Here is a 19,133-nt window from a genome sequence, read left to right as displayed (position 1 = left end):
TGTAGCACTTCCTGCATTTGCAGGGAAAAGTGCCGGGTGTGGTGGGGCTGGAGGGGAGTGTGGAACGGACAAGGGAGTCATGGAGAGAGTGGTCCCTCCGGAAAGCAGATAAAGGGTGGGGAGGGAAAAATGTCTTTGGTGGTGGGGTCGGATTGCAGATTGCCGGAGATGGAGACAGAGGGGTCCAGGAAGGAGAGAGAGGTATTAGAGATGGTCCAGGTGAACTTAAGGTTGGTGGAACTGGAAGGTGTTGGTGAAGTGGATGAACTGAAAATCCGCCGCCTCTGCCTCCGCGCTTACTTCTTCAACTGTGAGCCTAACCCACCCTCCATGATCCCTTCTCCCACCTCCAACACACCCCCTCCTCCTGGGCACCACCCCAAGGCCTCCTACCCTCCCTCGACCTCTTCATCTCCAACTGCCATCGAGACATCAATCGCCTCAACCTCTCCACCCCTCTCACCCATTCCAACCTCTCCGCTGCAGAACGTGCAGCCCTTCGCTCCAATCCCAACCTCACCATAAAACCCGCGGACAAGGGAGGCGCAGTTGTAGTATGGCGCACTGACCTCTACATCGCTGAGGCCAGGCGCCAACTCTCCGACACCTCCTCCTACCGCTCCCTTGATCATGACCCCACCCCCGACCACCAAACCATCATCTTCCAAACCATCCACAACCTCATCACCTCAGGCGACCTCCCACCCACAGCCTCCAACCTCATTGTTCCCCAACCCCACACTGCCCGCTTCTATCTCCTTCCCAAAATCCACAAACCTGACTGCCCTGGTCGACCCATTGTCTCCGCCTGCTCCTGTCCCACCGAACTTATCTCCACCTATCTCGACTCCATTTTCTCCCCCTTGGTCCAGGAACTCCCTACCTACGTCCATGACATCACCCACGTCCTCCACCTCCTCCAGGTCTTCCAATTCCCCGGGCCCCAACACCTCATCTTTACCATGGACGTCCAGTCCCTATCCCCCTGCATTCCCCATACAGATGGTCTAAAGGCCCTCCGCTTCTTCTTGTCCCGCAGGCCCGACCAGTCCCCCTCCACTGACACCCTCATCCGCTTAGGTGAGCTCGTCCTCACCCTCAACAACTTCTCTTTCAATTCCTCCCACTTCCTACAGACAAAGGGGGTGGCCATGGGTACCCGCATGGGGCCAAGCTATGCCTGCCTCTTTGTAGGTTACATGGAACAATCCCTCTTCCGTACCTACACTGGCCCTAAACCCCACCTCTTTCTCCATTACATTGATGACTGTATCGGCACCACCTCGTGCTCCCACAAGGAGCTCGAACAGTCCATCCACTTCACCAATACCTTCCAGTTCCACCAACCTTAAGTTCACCTGGACCATCTCTAATACCACTCTTTCCTTCCTGGACCTCTCTGTCTCCATCTCCGGCAACCACCTAGAAACCGATATCCATTTCAAGCCCACCGACTCCCAGCTACCTAGAATATACCTCCTCTCACCCACCTTCCTGCAAAAATGCCATCCCCTATTCCCAATTCCTTCGCCTCCACCGCATCTGCTCCCAGGATGAGGCATTCCACTCCCGTACATCTCAGATGTCCTCGTTTTTCAAGGACCGCAACCTCCCCCCTCTCAGTGGTCGAGAATGCCCTCCACCGTGTCTCCCACATTTCCCGCAACTCATCCCTCACACCCCGTCCACGCAATAAGAACCAAAACAGAATCCCCCTCGTCCTCACGTACCACCCCACCAACCTCCGGATCCAACGCATCATCCTCCGACACTTCCACCATTGGCAATCCGACCCCACCACCAAAGACATTTTTCCCTCTCCACCCTTATCTGCTTTCCAGAGCGACCACTCTCTCCATGACTCCCTTGTCCGCTCCACACTCCCCTTCAGCCCCACCACACCCGGCACTTTTCCCTGCAAACGCAGGAAGCGCTACACCTGCCCCTACACCTACCGACTCACCCCCATCCCAGGCCCCAAGAAGACTTTCCACTTCAAGCAGATGTTCACCTGCACATCTGCTAATGTGGTATACTGTATCCGCTGTTCCCGTTGTGGCCTCCTCTACATTGGGGAAACCAAGCGGAGGCTTGGGGACCGCTTTGCAGAACACCTACGCTCGGTTTGCACTAAACAACTGCACCTCCCGTCGCAAACCATTTCAACTCCCCCTCCCATTCCTCAGACGACATGTCCATCCTGGGCCTCCTGCAGTGCCACAACGATGCCATCCGAAGGTTGCAGGAACAACAACTCATATTCCGCTTGGGAACCCTGCAGCCCAATGGTATCAATGTGGACTTCACAAGCTTCAAAATCTCCCCTCCCCCTACCGCATCCCAAAACCAGCCCAGCTCGTGCCCGCCTCCCTAACCTGTCCTTCCTCCCACCTCAAGCCCCACCCCCATCTCCTACTTACTAGCCTCATCCGCCCCCTTGACCTGTCCGTCCTCCCTGGACTGACCTATCTCCTCCCTACCTCCCCACCTACACTCACCTTTACTGGCTCCATCCCCGCCTCTTTGGCCTGTCTGTCTCCTCTCCACCTATCTTCTCCTCTATCCATCTTCTATCCGCCTCTCCCTCTCTCCCTATTTATTTCAGAACCCCCTTCCCCTCCCCCATTTCTGAAGAAGGCTCTAGGCCCGAAACGTCAGCCTTCCTGCTCCTCTGATGCTGCTTGGCCTGCTGTATTCATCCAGCTCTACACCTTGTATATCTCAGATTCTCCAGCATCTGCAGTTCCTACTATCTCTGTTAATTTATTAGTACAATGTTTCCTCACCAAGTTGGTATCTGCAGTAAACAAGTCATTGTAATAACCAGGAAAGCCTCAAACTTGATATATTAAAACAGTGATCTTGTGATTTTTAGGGAAGCAATTGTTTGTTGTTAATGTTTCATATATATCGTGCAACGAATAATCAGTGCTGGCTATATTCAAGACAAAGTTTTTTAAAAAAAAACGTACATGGGATGGGTGTGTTGCTGGTTAAGACCTTGAGAAAGTGGTGGTGAGTGATTAATCAACTGCTGCAATCCATATAGTGTAGGTACGTGTACTGCGCTTATGAAGGGAGGTCAGGCAACAGCAATGGTGAAGGAATGGTTATAGAGTTTAAAGTCAGGATGGTGTAAGGCTTGGAGCAGAAACATGCAGGTGATGGCATTCCCAAGCATCTGTTACTCTTAATCCTCTAGGTGGCAGAAGGTGCCATTAAAAAACATGGTGAGTTACTGAAATGGCAAACACTGCTGTCATTGTACATCATTTGTGATGGGAATGAATGCTGAATGTGGACGTGGTGCCAATCAAGTGGGCTACTTTGTCCTGGATGGTGTTGGGCTTTTTGTGTATAGTTAGAGCTATACTCCACTGGTCAAGTGCAGTGTATTCCATTACACTCCTGATTTGCATTTTGTAAATTGTGGATTGGCTTTCAGGAGTCAGGAAATGAGTTACTACAGTTCTGACTTGTTCTTGTAGCCACAGTATTTATATGGCTGGTCCAGTACAGTTTTTGGTCAATGGTAACCCTCTCGATGTTGGCAGTGGGAGCTTCAGCAATGTTAATACCATTCACTGTTAAGGGGAGATGACTGGTTTTTCTCTTTTTGCAAATGGTCATTGCCTGTTACTTATGTATCTTGAATGTTACTTCCCACTTAACAACCCAAGCTGAGTATTGTCCAGGTTTTGATGTATATGCATACGGACTGCTTCAGTAGCTGAGAAGTTGCGAATTGTGTCAAACATTATGCAGTCACCTGTGAACATCCCCATGTATGATTTGTGATAGAAGAAATGAAGCAGCTGAAGATGGTTGTGACCAGGTTACTATCCTGAGTAAGTTCTGCAGTGATGTCCTTGGCACTCAGACATATTAGCTCTTCTTGTCAATCAACAAAATACAGAAAACCTCTGCAGAGATACATAGCCAGTTTACTCATCCAATTGATGAGAAACGTAACTGCAGAGTTTTACATTCTGGTACTTATAAAATGTAGTATACCTGAATATCATTCTTCAATGGATAAAATACAACCCGTTCAGAACTTGTAGCCATTTCTAATCAAACAGTTAAATTAATTTTATGATCTTTTTAAGGAAGTAATCACATGGCATATAATCTTCACCTCAACAGTTTTTAAAACTGTCTTACCTTCATTCATGTCCTATATATTTAGACAGCAATAAAAAACAGAAGCAGAAATGCACAAACATGCTAAAGGCTAATATTTTGCTTTTGGACAAAGGTTTTACTGGCTTACACTGACATATAAAAGCAGTGGAATTTGTTCTTCATCATCATGAAAAGCAAGCATCTAAGACATTTTTCCCCCCACAGAACAGGAAATAACAATATTAACTGTGGGTGGGTGTAAATTATGAACCATCTAGTTGTTTATCAGTGAAGTGTCCTTACAAGTGAAGATGTGAGAAAAAGAGTATATTTGACAGATTGTACTTACCTCTCCAAGGTAGCAGATTTGTTTATGTGCAACTTCAACAAAAACTTCTATGATCAAGTTAACAGTCTCAGGTGTATTCTTGTAAATTTCCATTAAACCAATACAATTATTGAGAAAATCCATTAAAAAGGTGAAGAGAATGGCCACATTGTCTATTTGCGTTGCTTCAGCTATTCCACAAAGTGCCTCCAGTGTAGCAATGATCTCCTGTTTCACCTCTTCTTCCTGGCAGATTTGCTGAAAGTTTTCTTGGTTTATAACATTAAGAAATCGTTGTTGGAGTGGCTGGAGAACCTAAATTTTTTGTTAAACAAACATAACAAAGTGAATCACCACGGACTTTTTCTCATCATATCAATCAACATAATCAAGATTTGTAGCTATGATCCTTTTTTGGGATGACTGAAGAATGTGAAGGAGTATCCACTTTATTTTTAATTGAAAATAGCTCTGCAATATTTCCACTGAAAAATTAAATAACCAATGTCATCAAACAGGTACAAGTCTAAATTGTAGCTCAGCTTGCATTACAGCTTTGATCTCACTGATCAGAGAGCTGGGGCATTGCCTAGTATAGCATAGATAAAAGGTAAAAGATGCCATAGGTCTACTGGATCACAGGCCCGCTGCCTCATTACAGAGAGACGACTGGTGGTGGTTTAACTCGAGGATCACCACACTTCAAGCAAAGCGAGATGTTGAGGAAAGTCCCTCACAGTAACCCTTAGCCAGTGCGGAAATTGAACCCATACTGTTGGTGTCACTCTCTGTCGCAAACCAGTCATCTAGCAAATTGAGCTAAGACACTCCCAGCTAACATTCACATGCACCTTAATGTAAAATAAAATCTCAAAACACCTTACAGGATCAGTATAGAATTTATGATTACACAAAATTACTTAAGGTATTAACTAAATGACCAGGTGATTTTATTTTAAACCAAAGGAAGATTTTTAAGGAATGTCTTAAAAGAGGAAGGCTCGATAGAGACGTACAGAGAGGGAATTCCAGGGTTTAGGTCTTGAGCCATGGTTTAGAATTTGTTATGTATACTGTTATCCACAAACTGACTTTAAAGGATCATGGCAATGATGTCAAACAAAATCAGAAATTCAGCCAGATCAAGCTTTCATCTCAACACAATGCGTGATGTTGCTTTTCCCACAGTGGTCTACTAACCCCTAAAGCCATAATCCTTTTTAAACAGTCTGAACTTAATACTAATAACCCTTAATACTCGTGTGCAGAAGAGATTTACAAAATTGGTTCCAGAAATGAGACACCTGAGTTATGAGGATAGATTGTAAACATTGCAACTTGGAGAGGAGATAGCTGAGAGGAGATTTCATAGAGATTCTCAAAATCACAAGTGACTGGACAGAGTGGGTAGGGAGAAGCTATTCACACTCATGAAAGAAAAAAAAGAACGGGAGAGCATAGATTTCAAGTGATGTGAAGATGAAGCTAGGGTGATGTAAGAAAGGACTTTTTCATGCAGTGAGTTTTTAGGGAATGGAAACGCCTAGAAATGTGGTGAGGGCAGGTTCAATTGAGATATTCAAGACAACATTTGACGATCATTTAGCTAGAAGTGGCATACAGGGATATGGGGAAAAGGCAGAAGATGGTCATTAGGCAACAGAAACGGTGCAGGCACAATGAGACGAATGACCTCCTTCTGCACCATAACAATTCTGCAATTCAGTCCTTTGTTTTTAGCTTTAAAGTCAGATACCGCTGTCCACTTCTCCTCCAGTTCCTGTTCTGAACTTGCACTGGGCTTCACTTAGTGACAGAAATTAGTTGGTGTAGTTAATTCTGCCTGCATTGACCATCTTCTGTCACTAGAGGCAGTCTGGTCAATTAAAACCTCGTCAGTTATGTGAGGACTTGCTATACAGTTGAGAAGCATCTAAACAACAAAAACTACACATTACCTTGGCAATCTGCAACCACTTATGCACACAGCTCTGACTGTGTAAAAAGGGAATTGATATGTGGTGAAACAGAGCACAGATATCCAGAGAATATAAGTGTAGAAGAACCTATGTGGTTGAACAAATGTGTAATAATCCCTGCATGTCAAGCATATAGATGACGATCTTAATGACACAGCCATAAAGAGTAGGATGCCAGCAGCGCTTCAGTCACATGTGTTGCCTGGGGAAGGTGGCAGTTGTGAGAGTTTAAGCGAACTTCCCCCATCAAGTCAGTTATCTCAATGTGTCTGTCGATATTGAGTGAATGACCGATGGCACAGGGGACTGTCTGTAAATTACATTAACTAGATCATAAAGTAAACAGTGCACCCGCTAAAAAGGGACTAAAGAATTTTTAGTTGTCACTCTCTCGGGGATCAAAGATCTTTTAAATTCAGTGAAGTCCATTCTCCTAATCATCTACGGTAAACAAATCTTGCGGACATGGACATGTTAGTGTTTGCGTTTTAGATGTTGTTTTGCCTCAAATCAACGACACAGGAGCCCAGTCAATCTCTCATAAGCTCATTCCACAATTAAAGGTACTAAGAGAAGGCTCACTTCTACCAAGAAATTAATAATATTTTGCTGCATTTCATGATGTCATACTGCACATAGGATAGTAGCTAGAACAGGGTAGAGAAAAGCCCAAAAAGACACGCAAAGTAATAAAGTAGCAGGAATAAAAGACTTGAATATGTAATGCAAAAAGGCTAAGTAGCTCCTACATAACAAAAGAGGCCAAGTGATTAATATGCAAGGCTCACAACTCAAATTTTCCTTAGATCATAAAGAACCCAGTGAAAGAAGGAAAATCTCTGAGTCTGTAACAATATTATTCTGTTCATTTGTGGAGGTGTATCAAATAGATCTGTCTCAAAGGCTTCCAGCAGCTGCTGGCACAGTGCCTGCTTCATTTCTATATGGGTCAGGATGTCAGGATTAGCAGTGTTACCATTAACCTCTTGATCACGTTCAGGAACACCTATTACCCATTCGTAGCACAAAACTGTGAATCTCACAACATACTGTCAAAATTTACAAAACTCCGCACATGGTACACCTTTGTTTCTGCATTCGACTGACTTGTGTAATTATCACTGCGAAACTCATCTGCAACAACAGTGATCTTACAAAGAAGCATCAAGAGCTGTGGAAGCAGTGAGAATCCCTATTCATCCAGCAATCATACTGTTGCTTGCTGCTGCTTATAATACAGTTGAGACACTATAAAAGTATCAATGACAGCTCCCAGCATATCATATTTGCATGAAGGAAACTGCACATGCCATGCCAAATGAGTGCAAGCCTCTACAATCCTCAGGAATCTAGAAATCTTTTAAAGTTTGATGGCTACCCGGCAAATTAAGAGAGCCCTGTCAAATTGTATGACTTGCAATGTCCTGGTAAAAAAGATATTACTGCTTCATGCAATCAGTTGGTGGCATAAGAGTTAACACCTGTGGCTTCATCCTCTAACATAGTAAGAGCTGTATTTGCCATAAGTTTGGTTTCAGATATGACTGCAATGTTCAGATACCCTTCACTGATTCCAGATTGAAGTGCACTCTTCTGAGTCAGAGCTTCTGAAAATGATTTCATTAATTGTGTCTAGGCCATCCAATCTGCTGGATGGGTAGTGTTGAGAATTGTGGCTCTCTCCTAATGCTGGTTCATTAACCTTGCTTCTCCCACCAACCTTTTATCACATGACTTCCACCAGCACGCGAATTCTCCTTGCGCAGTTCTCAAATACTGCCTTAGCAGTCGTTTCAAAATAAAATGCTTTCCAAATCTGTCCACCTGCAAAACTTTGCCCTTTAAGAGGTAATGCATTTTTTTTTGGGAGATGGGAATGCAGACAAAAATAGCTGAACTTAGGATATGATGTGACCGTATGCATACAACCACCATTTGCTACTGCATACAAAATCGCAAAGCTATATATTTTAGGTTGTCAGTGTAGGCGGCTTGATTTTATCTGTACTGAATGGAACATATATTTCAACAGAGCAACTAGAGATGCAAGTGATAATGTAAATTAATATCCAAGATCAGCTGCTTTGGTGGAGACCAGTGCATTGAGCACAAAGTTTCTTTATGAATATGCTCTATTTTAGAAATATTTAGTTCAATAATTTACCTTAGATATGCTAGAAACCCCTCCAAATTTTGGCAAAATTGTCAACTTTGTCCACATTCAAATTCTCACCTCTGTCCAATACTGTTGTTTTGTTTCTGTATCCACATGAGCAAATCCTGCCAAAACCAGTGCTTTCATCAACGTTCGTTGTACACTGCTGGGAAGGTAGTTTAGTGGTGGACTTCGACTTGCATATTGTTTTGCCAAATTCCACCAACTTTCACATTTTATTACTAAATTGGCCCTAAAAGGAAACAGCTATCAATTAACACTACTGGAAAAATATGTGCAAATCAACAGCAATTATCTGAATGTAGTTATGACTTCATAATTAATATTACAATTGGCATTAAAATCTTGAACAAAAACAAGCACTTGCTTGGAAAAAAAACGTATTCTATATTTCATTGCAATGATATTAAGTGGTTACAAAAGAAATGCAATGAAAAATGAAAAGGCCTATTCTCTCAAAAATATATTTTTGATATATCAGTAGGTTTAGAGTGAGAAGTCTTTTGAACATTCATTTGATTATTTTGGAATATATTTGGGGCATTCACACTTTTGAACTTTTATATACAATACACTTTAGAACATTAAAGTCATTAATCAACAAGCTGCTTGATGAATTACTCCAAGTTAAAAGTTGATGCAATCAGTTCTTTTGATAAAAGGTTCAAATGGCTGCATGATGATTGCCAAAAAACACAACATAATTTTCTTAATGAAATCACATTTTTGAGTGCTGGCCACCTGCTTGAGGCTACACACAATGATAAAAGCATCATCGGCTTCCAACAAACTACCCTTTAGTGTACAAGTCAATTCAGTGAGGCAGTGCATGGCTAAGAAAACTTTTGGAGAAACAACTAAAGAAGCCATTATACGTTCTTACCCTGAAAAATTACATGCAAAGAGAATCAAAAAAGGAAGAGCTTCATGGAAAAAAACCAATTGGTTCTATAGACATTAAAAATTAAATATAATTTAGGAATTTCTAATAAATAGAACAGAATACAAGAGCAAAAAAGTCATGAGAATTCAACACGAAATAATGATTAGGTCACATCTGAGATACTTGTGAAATTTTGGGTTCCTTAATAGTGTAAGGAGATACAATAGCTTTGGAACAAATGAAACACAGATTTACCAGGAAGGGGGATTTAAATTACGAAGAAAGCCACTAAGGAGCAGTTATGCTCTAAAATTTTATATATGGTCAAAATGGAAAACATTGATCATTTCCATTAGCATATCCAAAGACAAATTACCATTAAAGCTACACATTAAATACACAAATAGACACACCAGAACAATTTTTGTGCAGTCAACAGAACATGGAAAGATTTCCCATACCATATAGGTGGCATGGTGGTTTAGCTGTTAGCATTGCAGCCTCACAGAGACCCAGGTTTGATTCCCACCTCAGGGAATTGTCTGTGTGGAGTTTGCACATTCTCCCCGTGTCTGAGAGAGTTTCCTTCAGGTGCTCTGGTTTCCTCCCACAATCCAAAGATGTGCAAGGTAGGCGGATTGGTCATGCAATTGCAGTGTCCAGGGTTGTTAAGGCTAGGTGGATTAGCCATGGTAAATGCAGGATTAGGGTAGGAATGGTGGGATGCCCCTCGAAAGGTCAGTGTGGACTCGTTGGGCCAAATCTCCTGCTTCCACACTGTAGGGATTCTATGATCTATGATAATGCTAAATCAAATAGAACTTACCAAAAGGTCCATATGAAGAAGAACATGAAAGAGAATGTGGACAAAGCAGGAAAATGGGCCTGCAAAAACTGACCTACAAGGAAGATTTAAATTCAACACAGACAAGAAGGGTCAAATGGGCCTGGACCAGCTCTGTTCTATAATTTCAGTGTTGGTTATTCCTTTAAATGCCACACAAGAGTTGAAGAATAAGTTTCTAACAGTGGCAATATAAATAGGGAAGAGGCAAAATATTGCTCAATAAAAAATGGTTTGAGAAAAATTAACTGTTGAAAGTTAGCTGTTAAATCTGGACAACTAACTGGTTTTGTTTTGATATTACCATCTGCAGAGTACTCACCGTTCTCTCCTCTCTACTAGCGTTACAAGGAGTTGGACCGTGTCATTTGCCAGGTCCTGTTCTGCAATCCACACTGAAAGATTACTGATAACTTTTTCCAGAAGGTAACCAACAATCCACTGCGCACCTTCAGTGTCTGCACCAAATGCTGTACTTAATGGTAAACTTATCTGTAAGGAAAGAGGATATACTTCTAAAAAATAGTATTGACGCTTATTCACCTGTTTGGGTTAACAGGACACTTAGTGAAGCTTATTCAATAATAACAGGGCACTATCTTCATGTTCTTGGGAAGCCACAAGTAAATTTGTCAATTTATTTTTATCTCATTAATAATTTTGTTGCTTTTCAAACCCACTGATTTCTTCTTTAAAACTACTTCCAAATTTTTCACTTTTGAGTTGTTTTGCACATTGCATCTAACAGTACTTCTCATGATTATAGAATAAAGACAATATAGCATATGATCATCATTTCAGTATCTCAAGTTTGTAGGGACAGGCTGTGCACAAACAGTAGGCAATTGGGAAATCAAATTTATTTCTCGGGGGGCTGTTTTAGAGAAGATCAAATTACTGAGAAAACCTCTTCTAATAATATCATGGGTTCTATCTGAACAGGTAGAGGGTATCTCAGGTTAGCTTATTACATAGAGAGCAGCTCCAGCAACATTGCATTTCTTCAATAATCAAGCATCAGACTAAGTTTGGTGTTCAAGTCCTTGGCTTGAAACCAATGCAACCAACTAACTAGAACTTTAATCTTGTTTGCATAATTGCAACTGCCACAATATATTCTGACCTTCACTTCTTTCTTCCCCACCAAGCACCAGAAAAAGATCCCTTTAGCTTGCTATTCTTAGTCAATTCTTTTACCCTTTCATAAATAAGGGACAGAAGACAGTAGGATAAAATTTCACAATGTAATGCAACATAACCAGTAACTTAGGAAATTGAAAATGTTAATTAAACGACCAAACCAAATTTATTGATGATTTTCCATCCAACAAGCAGTTGCTCAAACCTAGGAACGTTCTTTGATGTGAAAAGAAATCTCAATACTGTGAATAGTTTAGTCTCTGCTTTATAAAAAACACAAAGGTTTTGGAGAAGATTAAAAAACAACTCTTGGATGGATACAGAACTATAAAATTACAGGTAACAGGAAGACTGAATAAGCTGGAGTACTTTTCTAGAAAAGGAAAGAAACTAAGTGGTGACCCAGCAAAAATCTTTAAAATGATAAGGGGATTCAATAGAGTAGATACAGAGGCATTTCTGCTTTGAGGATTCAAATGCTAGGGGCTATAAATATAAAGTAATCATTATTAAATCTAGCAGCAAATTAAAGAGAAGCTTCTTTACCCAGAGTTTGGTAAAAGTACAGAAGACACTACAAGGGAGTTTTGAAGGTAGGTGTGAAAACCTGAAGCGTTAATCTTTTCCAATTCTTATCAAAGCACATGCACCTGAAATATTAACTGTTTCCAAAGATGCTAACTACACCAATAATTTAAATGAATTACTGTATTCCCAAGAAGAGATACCAATACTGATCCAGTCACCTATGGAATGTGTGATTCCGATACTGTGCAGGGGTAAAAGGGCTTCATGCCAAACAGGGGCCCAAAAGCATGACTTCTGTTGGATACACATGAAAGGGACAGATGAAGAATTCTTCAAACTTTCTTAAAATCAACCTTATCAATTACACAGAATTGCTCCTACCTGAAGTGGACAAAGAAGCATCATTCTACAATAACTCATTACATCCAATCTACCAATTATACAGGTAGAACTGAATGTACTTTTTTTAAAATTGAAGAAAATCAGCAGTCAGGCTAATATATAGGTACAAAACAGTGAAAAATATAAAGGTATAAACCACAGTCTACTTTAAAGCTTATAGGCATCAAAGGGATGCAATGACCTACCAGATACAATACTCATCCAGTTATGAAGAGGAACAGGCACATACTACAGGTCAAATTAGGGGGCATGCATAAGAATTTAAAAATAATTAAGTGAACATACTAGTATAGATAAGGAAGACCAGATCTGAAGGAAAATCCTCAAAATTGCTTAAGAAATGGCAGTTTGTAAATCTACAAGTATATTCATTAGTAAACACCAAAAAACCACACAATTCCTCACCTGATCGTAAAGTTTTTCATCTACTAAAAGGTAGGTCTTTGTCCACCGTTTCAGGAACCACATAATATCTTTTCCCATTTGTGGACTAAGGAGTTCTGCTAAGTTTGCCCTTGTGGCTCGAGACTCAACTTCTGAAGCTCTCAGAACAGCAGCTAACAACCTGGAAATTGATATTTCAGGTCATTTTAAATAGGACTTAGAATCAAGATGGTTTGTCACATATACAGCAGTTGTTTAATATGAAAGATATGGACAAGAATTATCCAACTGATAGCTTAAATCGCTGTTTTATGGTGAAAACAGGTTGAAGATATTTATTAAACAACTGTTCGATCTCCAGAGTAGAGGACATGAATAGAGATACATAGACTGAACATTCAACTTTATTTGGAGTGTAATAAAGTCAATTTCAGAATGGCCACCCATTATACATGCTCTTGACTCATCCTAGCCCTCCAATTTTCCATTCCAATTAAGTCCTTGAATCTCCCACAGTTTGAAGTTCAACCAATAACAATAAAACAACGGCAAGTGAACTGGCAAAAGGAAATGTAAACATCAAATTTAAAATATACTTCTATTGATAATATACACAGTTACTTTTCTTTTAATATAGTTATCAATGACCAACAAAAGGGCTGTACACCTTTAGCACACATTTAAATATAAAAACCTTTCATAGAGTGAAAATCCATGCACAGCACTATTACTGAAAAGTTATTGAATGACTTGAGCCTGATGGTGGACAGGATCTGGGGAGTCAGGTGGTGAGAATCTCCAACTTATTGCCAATTCAGCAAAAATACATTCTGGTCAACAGTACCCTTCTGGATGTTGTAGGTGGGGAATTTAATGATGATAATGCTTTTGAAAGTTAAAGGAAGATGATCAGATTTTCTCTTGTTGAAGATGGCCATTTCCTTGCACATGTGTAGCATGAATTTCATTTGTTTTATTACTATCAAGAGGTCCCATAGTTATTGTTACGACAGGATAGTGTTTTTAATTATTACAACTAGTTTCAGACAAATTTTGAGTAAAATCTACCATACTAATTTTCTTTCCAATCAAATAATTTAAAATAATCTCTTACCTAATCACAGAATCTGTTCTGTTACATCCTGGAATGGAGGAAGCTTTTTCCCCTGGAGAACCAAGAATCTGAAGTGTTGTGTTAATGTCAACTTCAGTGGCATGCTTAATGGAATATTCCATTATCTCTGGAGGTATAAGAGGAGTCTCTCCCTGAGTATCATCAGCTAAGAGGTAGCCTGGTAACGTTAACAAAGACACCAGATTATAAGTACTGGTTTTGTATCCTATAATATTAATTTCATATTTATATTGATAGGCCACAATGTACATAGAGACAAAATAAATTTCATAGAACAAACTATTTCATGAAACAGAAAAAAATTATAATGCAACTGCTTAAAGCACACCTGTTCCTCCACACACATTGTTTTCCAAATCATGATCCTTCCAACTAAATGGGACCTTTGTTGTAAAGGTACGAATATCCTGCCTATAAATGTGGAGATATTCACAACAAAAATCCAAGTCCACCCACATCATTGCGAAAAACCAATCTGAAAGACTGTATGTATCTTCTTCAAATAATTTGTCTCCTTGAAGTGCTTTAGGAGGTGGCTAACTACTATTGCAGCTACCTATGATCTCAAATCAGCGCTCAACCTTACCGAGAATTGTCTCTCCTCCAGCATAATACATCCACTTGGATTCTCAGAATCATTAAGGTAGATTGTTATGTTAGCACATAATTTGAAATGATCATTTCAAAGCAATGTGCTGTACAGATTAAAGATTGTAAAAAAGTTTGTTTGGTGATTAGCAAGTTTAGTTACAGCTATGTTAGAGAATCTAAGTCAAAAAGAGAAATATAAACAACCATTAAAAACTTGAACTATTTAATATATTTAAAATGTTATAATCCTTCCCCCCACTTACAGACAACTTTTTTAAAAGAAGGGAATCACCACTACATCACTGGAAAGCAAAATCAATGGACAAGATATCATTTTTTCAAGAATTTATTGTAACAAGCAAATCAAACCAACAATTTAAACATTAATTTATGAATGAGACTACAAATAAAAAAATACATTTCATTCTAAATAGTCTATGCAAAGATACACCATACGAAACTACAAATTCTCCCTCTACGGAGGCACACAAAGCTTTAAGTTCAGTTACAGGGTCGTTATTCCCAGATGGAAATTCAGTTCTTTTATTCCAACAGGAGTTAGGCCCAAGTCCCTTCAGATAATAATCTCACCACAACAGACTCTCAAATTGCAAATGTTTCCAAGCCTCACCACTTGGCTGTCAGAATCCATTCTTGTCCTATTACCAGTGACATGTCTCTACTTCTTCACCAAGACCTGTGTCTGTGTTTTTTTTTGCAACTGTGTCTTGCTCCTGGATACAAATTCCTCAAGCTGTAATTAGATATCCCAATTATCATTATTAGCCTTTAAGCTCCATTCTGATAGGAACCTGAGGGAGAATTTATCTTTTCAGAAATCTAATTGCCTCATCGCCAAAATTAACTTAGTTTCACTTTGGACTAGATTTATCACAATTTATTCAGGAGTTAACTTACCCGTGACTAAAAGTAACCAATGAATATCCTCGTACAAATCATCTAGTACTTTATTATCCAATGATGCCGGCCCTGGTGATGAAAGAAACTGCTGTTGTTGCCTTTGTAGCTGACCATGAAGTCTTGTTACTCTATCTTCTAACAAGCTGCATCAGACAAAAGGTAATTCAGTTTATAAAATTACAGAATCCAGACAATGGCATTTAATTACTAAATATTTATAACAAGAAATCTCTAAACACTAATAAAAAGAAGTTATTCATTTTTGTTCCTGGTTGTAGCACATTGTGCACAGAGGAGCAACAGCTAGGATGCATGATTGGCTCTGTACAATTGTACTGGTGCAAAAATGGACACAGTGCTTATTGCTATGTTTTTAAATTGGTGAATTTAATGAAAACTGGAACACATTTCTAAGGAAAAAATACAAGAGAGGAGGGCAAATAAGACTTGACATTACACCATCACTGAATAAAAATCAAAAACTAACATTTATCATTCATCACATCATAATGCAAGATAAAATATGCTCTCATTTTTAGAAAATTTAAAATGTAGAAATGTTACAGTTATTGAATAATCTTATCAACAACTTGATCAAACATATATATCTCTATTCAACTCAATTCCGGATCATTTATCTTAACATATATTGTCCCCTGGAAAATATTAAATAGTCACAGGCTACAAAAAACATGTCAACCTCATGCACTACTATTAATAGAAAATTCCCATGAACAAAGGCATCATATTTCAGCTATATTTACACTTAATATCTGGCATCGTTCAATATAAACATTGTAGTCTTCTCTTTTAAAGTCTGATATAGGTGTCTATCAGGCACAGCACATCTTAGTGCAGCTTCTAGACTTTAATCCAACAGTTGCAAGAATCACTTTTACTCATCAGAAATATCATGGAGAATGTTGACCTGCATAATGAGATGTGACAACCCACTCTCAGTTTCCATTCAGAACACAGTTGAACATTACGTTGCTTACCATGAAGTGTCTTTCTAAGTTGTTCACTATCGCAGCAAGGTTTACAATATGCACATCTAATAACAAAAGGCTAGGAAAGCTGGGCTAACTTTGGATAGACTTTCAATCTCTGATTTTTTTTTGGACAGAGACAGAGGAGCTTCCAGAGACAAGAGACTATAGTTGACGTGGCCAGCAGAGAAAGCTGCAAGTTCTCTATGAACTACTGGGTCTAATCACAGTCTCTGGTCAAAATACCACATCCTTGGAACTTTAAAGATTTTGAATGATTTTGACCTGCCCAGACTGGGAAGAGAAATTACCAGCATTGATCTTACTGCCGGTAGTCAGGTCAAGAATTTGCCCCCATCATGGGAAATGCCTTTTAATAATTATTCATGATTATGACTAGATGAAGTAGGGAGGCATGAACCCATTAGAATCTGTTTTTGTGGAGAACGCTGTAACATAACTAGTTGCAACAAAACATCAGATTTGAGAGTTAGTTGTCTATTGAGTAAAGTTCAGTTAAGAGACAACAAGGTGCAGGGCTGGATGAACACAGCAGGCCAAGCAGCATCATAGGAGCAGAGAGGCTGACGTTTCGGGCCTAGACCCTTCATCAGAAAAGGGGGAGGGGAAGGGGGTTCTGAAATAAATAGGGAGAGAGTGGGAGGCGGATAGAAGATGGATAGAGAGGAGAGGATAGGTGGAGAGGAAACAAACAGGTCGAAGAGGCGGGGATGGAGCCAGTAAAGGTGAATGTAGGTGGGGAGTTAGGAAGGGGATAGGTCAGTCCAGGGAGGACGGACAGGTCAAGGGGGTGGGATGAGGTTGGTCAGTAGGAGATGGAGGTGCGGCTTGAGGTCGGAGGAGGGGATAGGTGGGAGGAAGAACAGGTTAGGGAGGCAGGGACGAGCTGGACTGGTTTTGGGATGCGGTAGGGGGAGGGGAGATTTTGAAACTTGTGAAATCCACATTGATACCATTGGGCTGCAAGGTTCCCAAGCGGAATATAAGTTGCTGTTCCTGCAACCTTCGGGTGGCATCATTGTGGCACTGCAGGAGGCCCAGGATGGACATGTCGTCTGAGGAATGGGAGGGGGAGTTGAAATGGTTCGCGACTGAGAGGTGCAGTTGTTTATTGCGAACCGAGCGTAGGTGTTCTGCAAAGCGGTCCCCGAGCCTCCGCTTGGTTTCCCCGATGTAGAGGAAGCCACACCGGGTACAGCGGATGCAGTATACCACATTGGCAGATGTGCAGGTGAACATCTGCTTGATGTGGAAAGTCAATGCTGGTTTTAGTTTTAAAACAACACAACTGCAGATGTTGGGGATCTGAAATAAACAAAAATAGAAATTGCTGGAGAAACTCTGCAGGTCTGACAGCACCAATGGAGAGAAAACTGAGTAAATGTTTTGAGTCCAGTGACCTGTTCTAAAGAGGGTCACAGGACTTGAAACATTGATTCTGTTTTCTCTCCACAATTGCCGACAGAACTGCCAACATTTTCCAGCAATTTGTTTTTTGTTTGTTTCTGGTTATAGTTTTGTTAAGGTTCTAAAACTCAGGTCTGGTAGTATCTGTGGAGAGAGAAGCAGAGTCTGGCGTGACTTCTTCAGAACTTCGGAATAAGGAGTGCGCTTGTTGTTTGGTCTCATCTGCATTGGCTTTGCTATAAAACCATTCCTAATTGACAGCATCATGTTACACCTCAACCTCAGTTTGCATGTGTTATCTCAATCCCACTAACTATACTAGCGAATTGATCTAAGTGAATGTACTATAGGAACAAGAAAAGGCTGACAAAGCAAAAATCATATTGTATTGATTTCACTTTAGTTTGATAGAGCCATGGAAATATATGACAAAGTAAGCTGCCATTTGGCACTTGGTGCCTGTAAATGTTCTTTTCCAGACTAATACAAAATTCTATTACTTTCTTGCTAACTCCCAAGATACCCATATTGTCCTCTGCTTCAAATGTTCCAGATTCAGTCTAGTAAGGTCAGACCGTTGACTCAGAAGTATAGATATGAGTTACACACAGGGGCCCAACAGAATCCCACTGTCGCAGCCTTTATTGTAGCAGAATTTGAAGATTCCACTGGGCAATTCCCCTTTAGTCAGAGCCTTCTGAAAATATCCATTTAAATCAGAGAATTTGGGAGGTTCAGCTGCAGTTCTGATTAGTTACACAAAAATTTGGACTATTAAAACCTTGACCAACTTCAGACTGAATAGTAATAATACACTTGCCCCAGACCCTGACTCGAAAAACCCAGCCACAGCACCCAACAGTTACATCCACGCTCAGAACCCAGAAACAACCCCTCTATGCCTGCAGTCTGACTAGCTTTGATAAAAGAATAGGAAATAAGTTTAGTTTTCACATTTAGTTGCTTTCAAACAAACCTGATGTGGTGTGTAGATGGCGGTAAAGTCAGAATTGAGCTCAGCTACGATAATCCCCATGAACTGATAGCCTATCATGCAGGCTACCATATAATTGCCTCTTGGACACAATACTGGAAACAGATCATCATCAGTGTTACTGTTTCACAGGCAATGTATTCAGGATTGGGCAGTAATAAAACTGGGAAATAATTGATCAATTCTCAATCTGATATTTCAGGGAAATATTAATTACTGTCCAGAACACATACTTGAAATGCTTTTAATTGCAACCAATTCCATGGTGATATGACTCTAAGATTTT

At 40.4% G+C, this 19,133-nt stretch overlaps 1 protein-coding gene across 2 annotated transcripts in view; it reads right to left on the bottom strand.

The window, feature by feature from the left end:
- Positions 1-19,133, bottom strand: part of xpo4 (exportin 4) — a 121,451-nt gene that overhangs the window by 13,152 nt on the left and 89,166 nt on the right. For both annotated transcript variants that reach the window (XM_048597559.1, XM_048597560.1), the window contains exons 12-17: positions 15,434-15,579; positions 13,904-14,081; positions 12,811-12,970; positions 10,658-10,827; positions 8,666-8,840; positions 4,475-4,768 (exon numbers count right to left, since the gene is read on the bottom strand). In XM_048597559.1, coding sequence (XP_048453516.1) covers positions 4,475-4,768; positions 8,666-8,840; positions 10,658-10,827; positions 12,811-12,970; positions 13,904-14,081; positions 15,434-15,579 — 1,123 coding nt within the window. The remainder of the gene's footprint in view (positions 1-4,474; positions 4,769-8,665; positions 8,841-10,657; positions 10,828-12,810; positions 12,971-13,903; positions 14,082-15,433; positions 15,580-19,133) is intronic.

Source organism: Rhincodon typus, chromosome 6 (genome assembly GCF_021869965.1).
Source record: "Rhincodon typus isolate 14 chromosome 6, sRhiTyp1.1, whole genome shotgun sequence".
Taxonomy (NCBI): Eukaryota; Metazoa; Chordata; class Chondrichthyes; order Orectolobiformes; family Rhincodontidae; genus Rhincodon; species Rhincodon typus.
The sequence above is the reverse complement of the archived record's forward strand: the minus strand, read 5'-3'. Positions and strand labels throughout refer to the sequence as shown.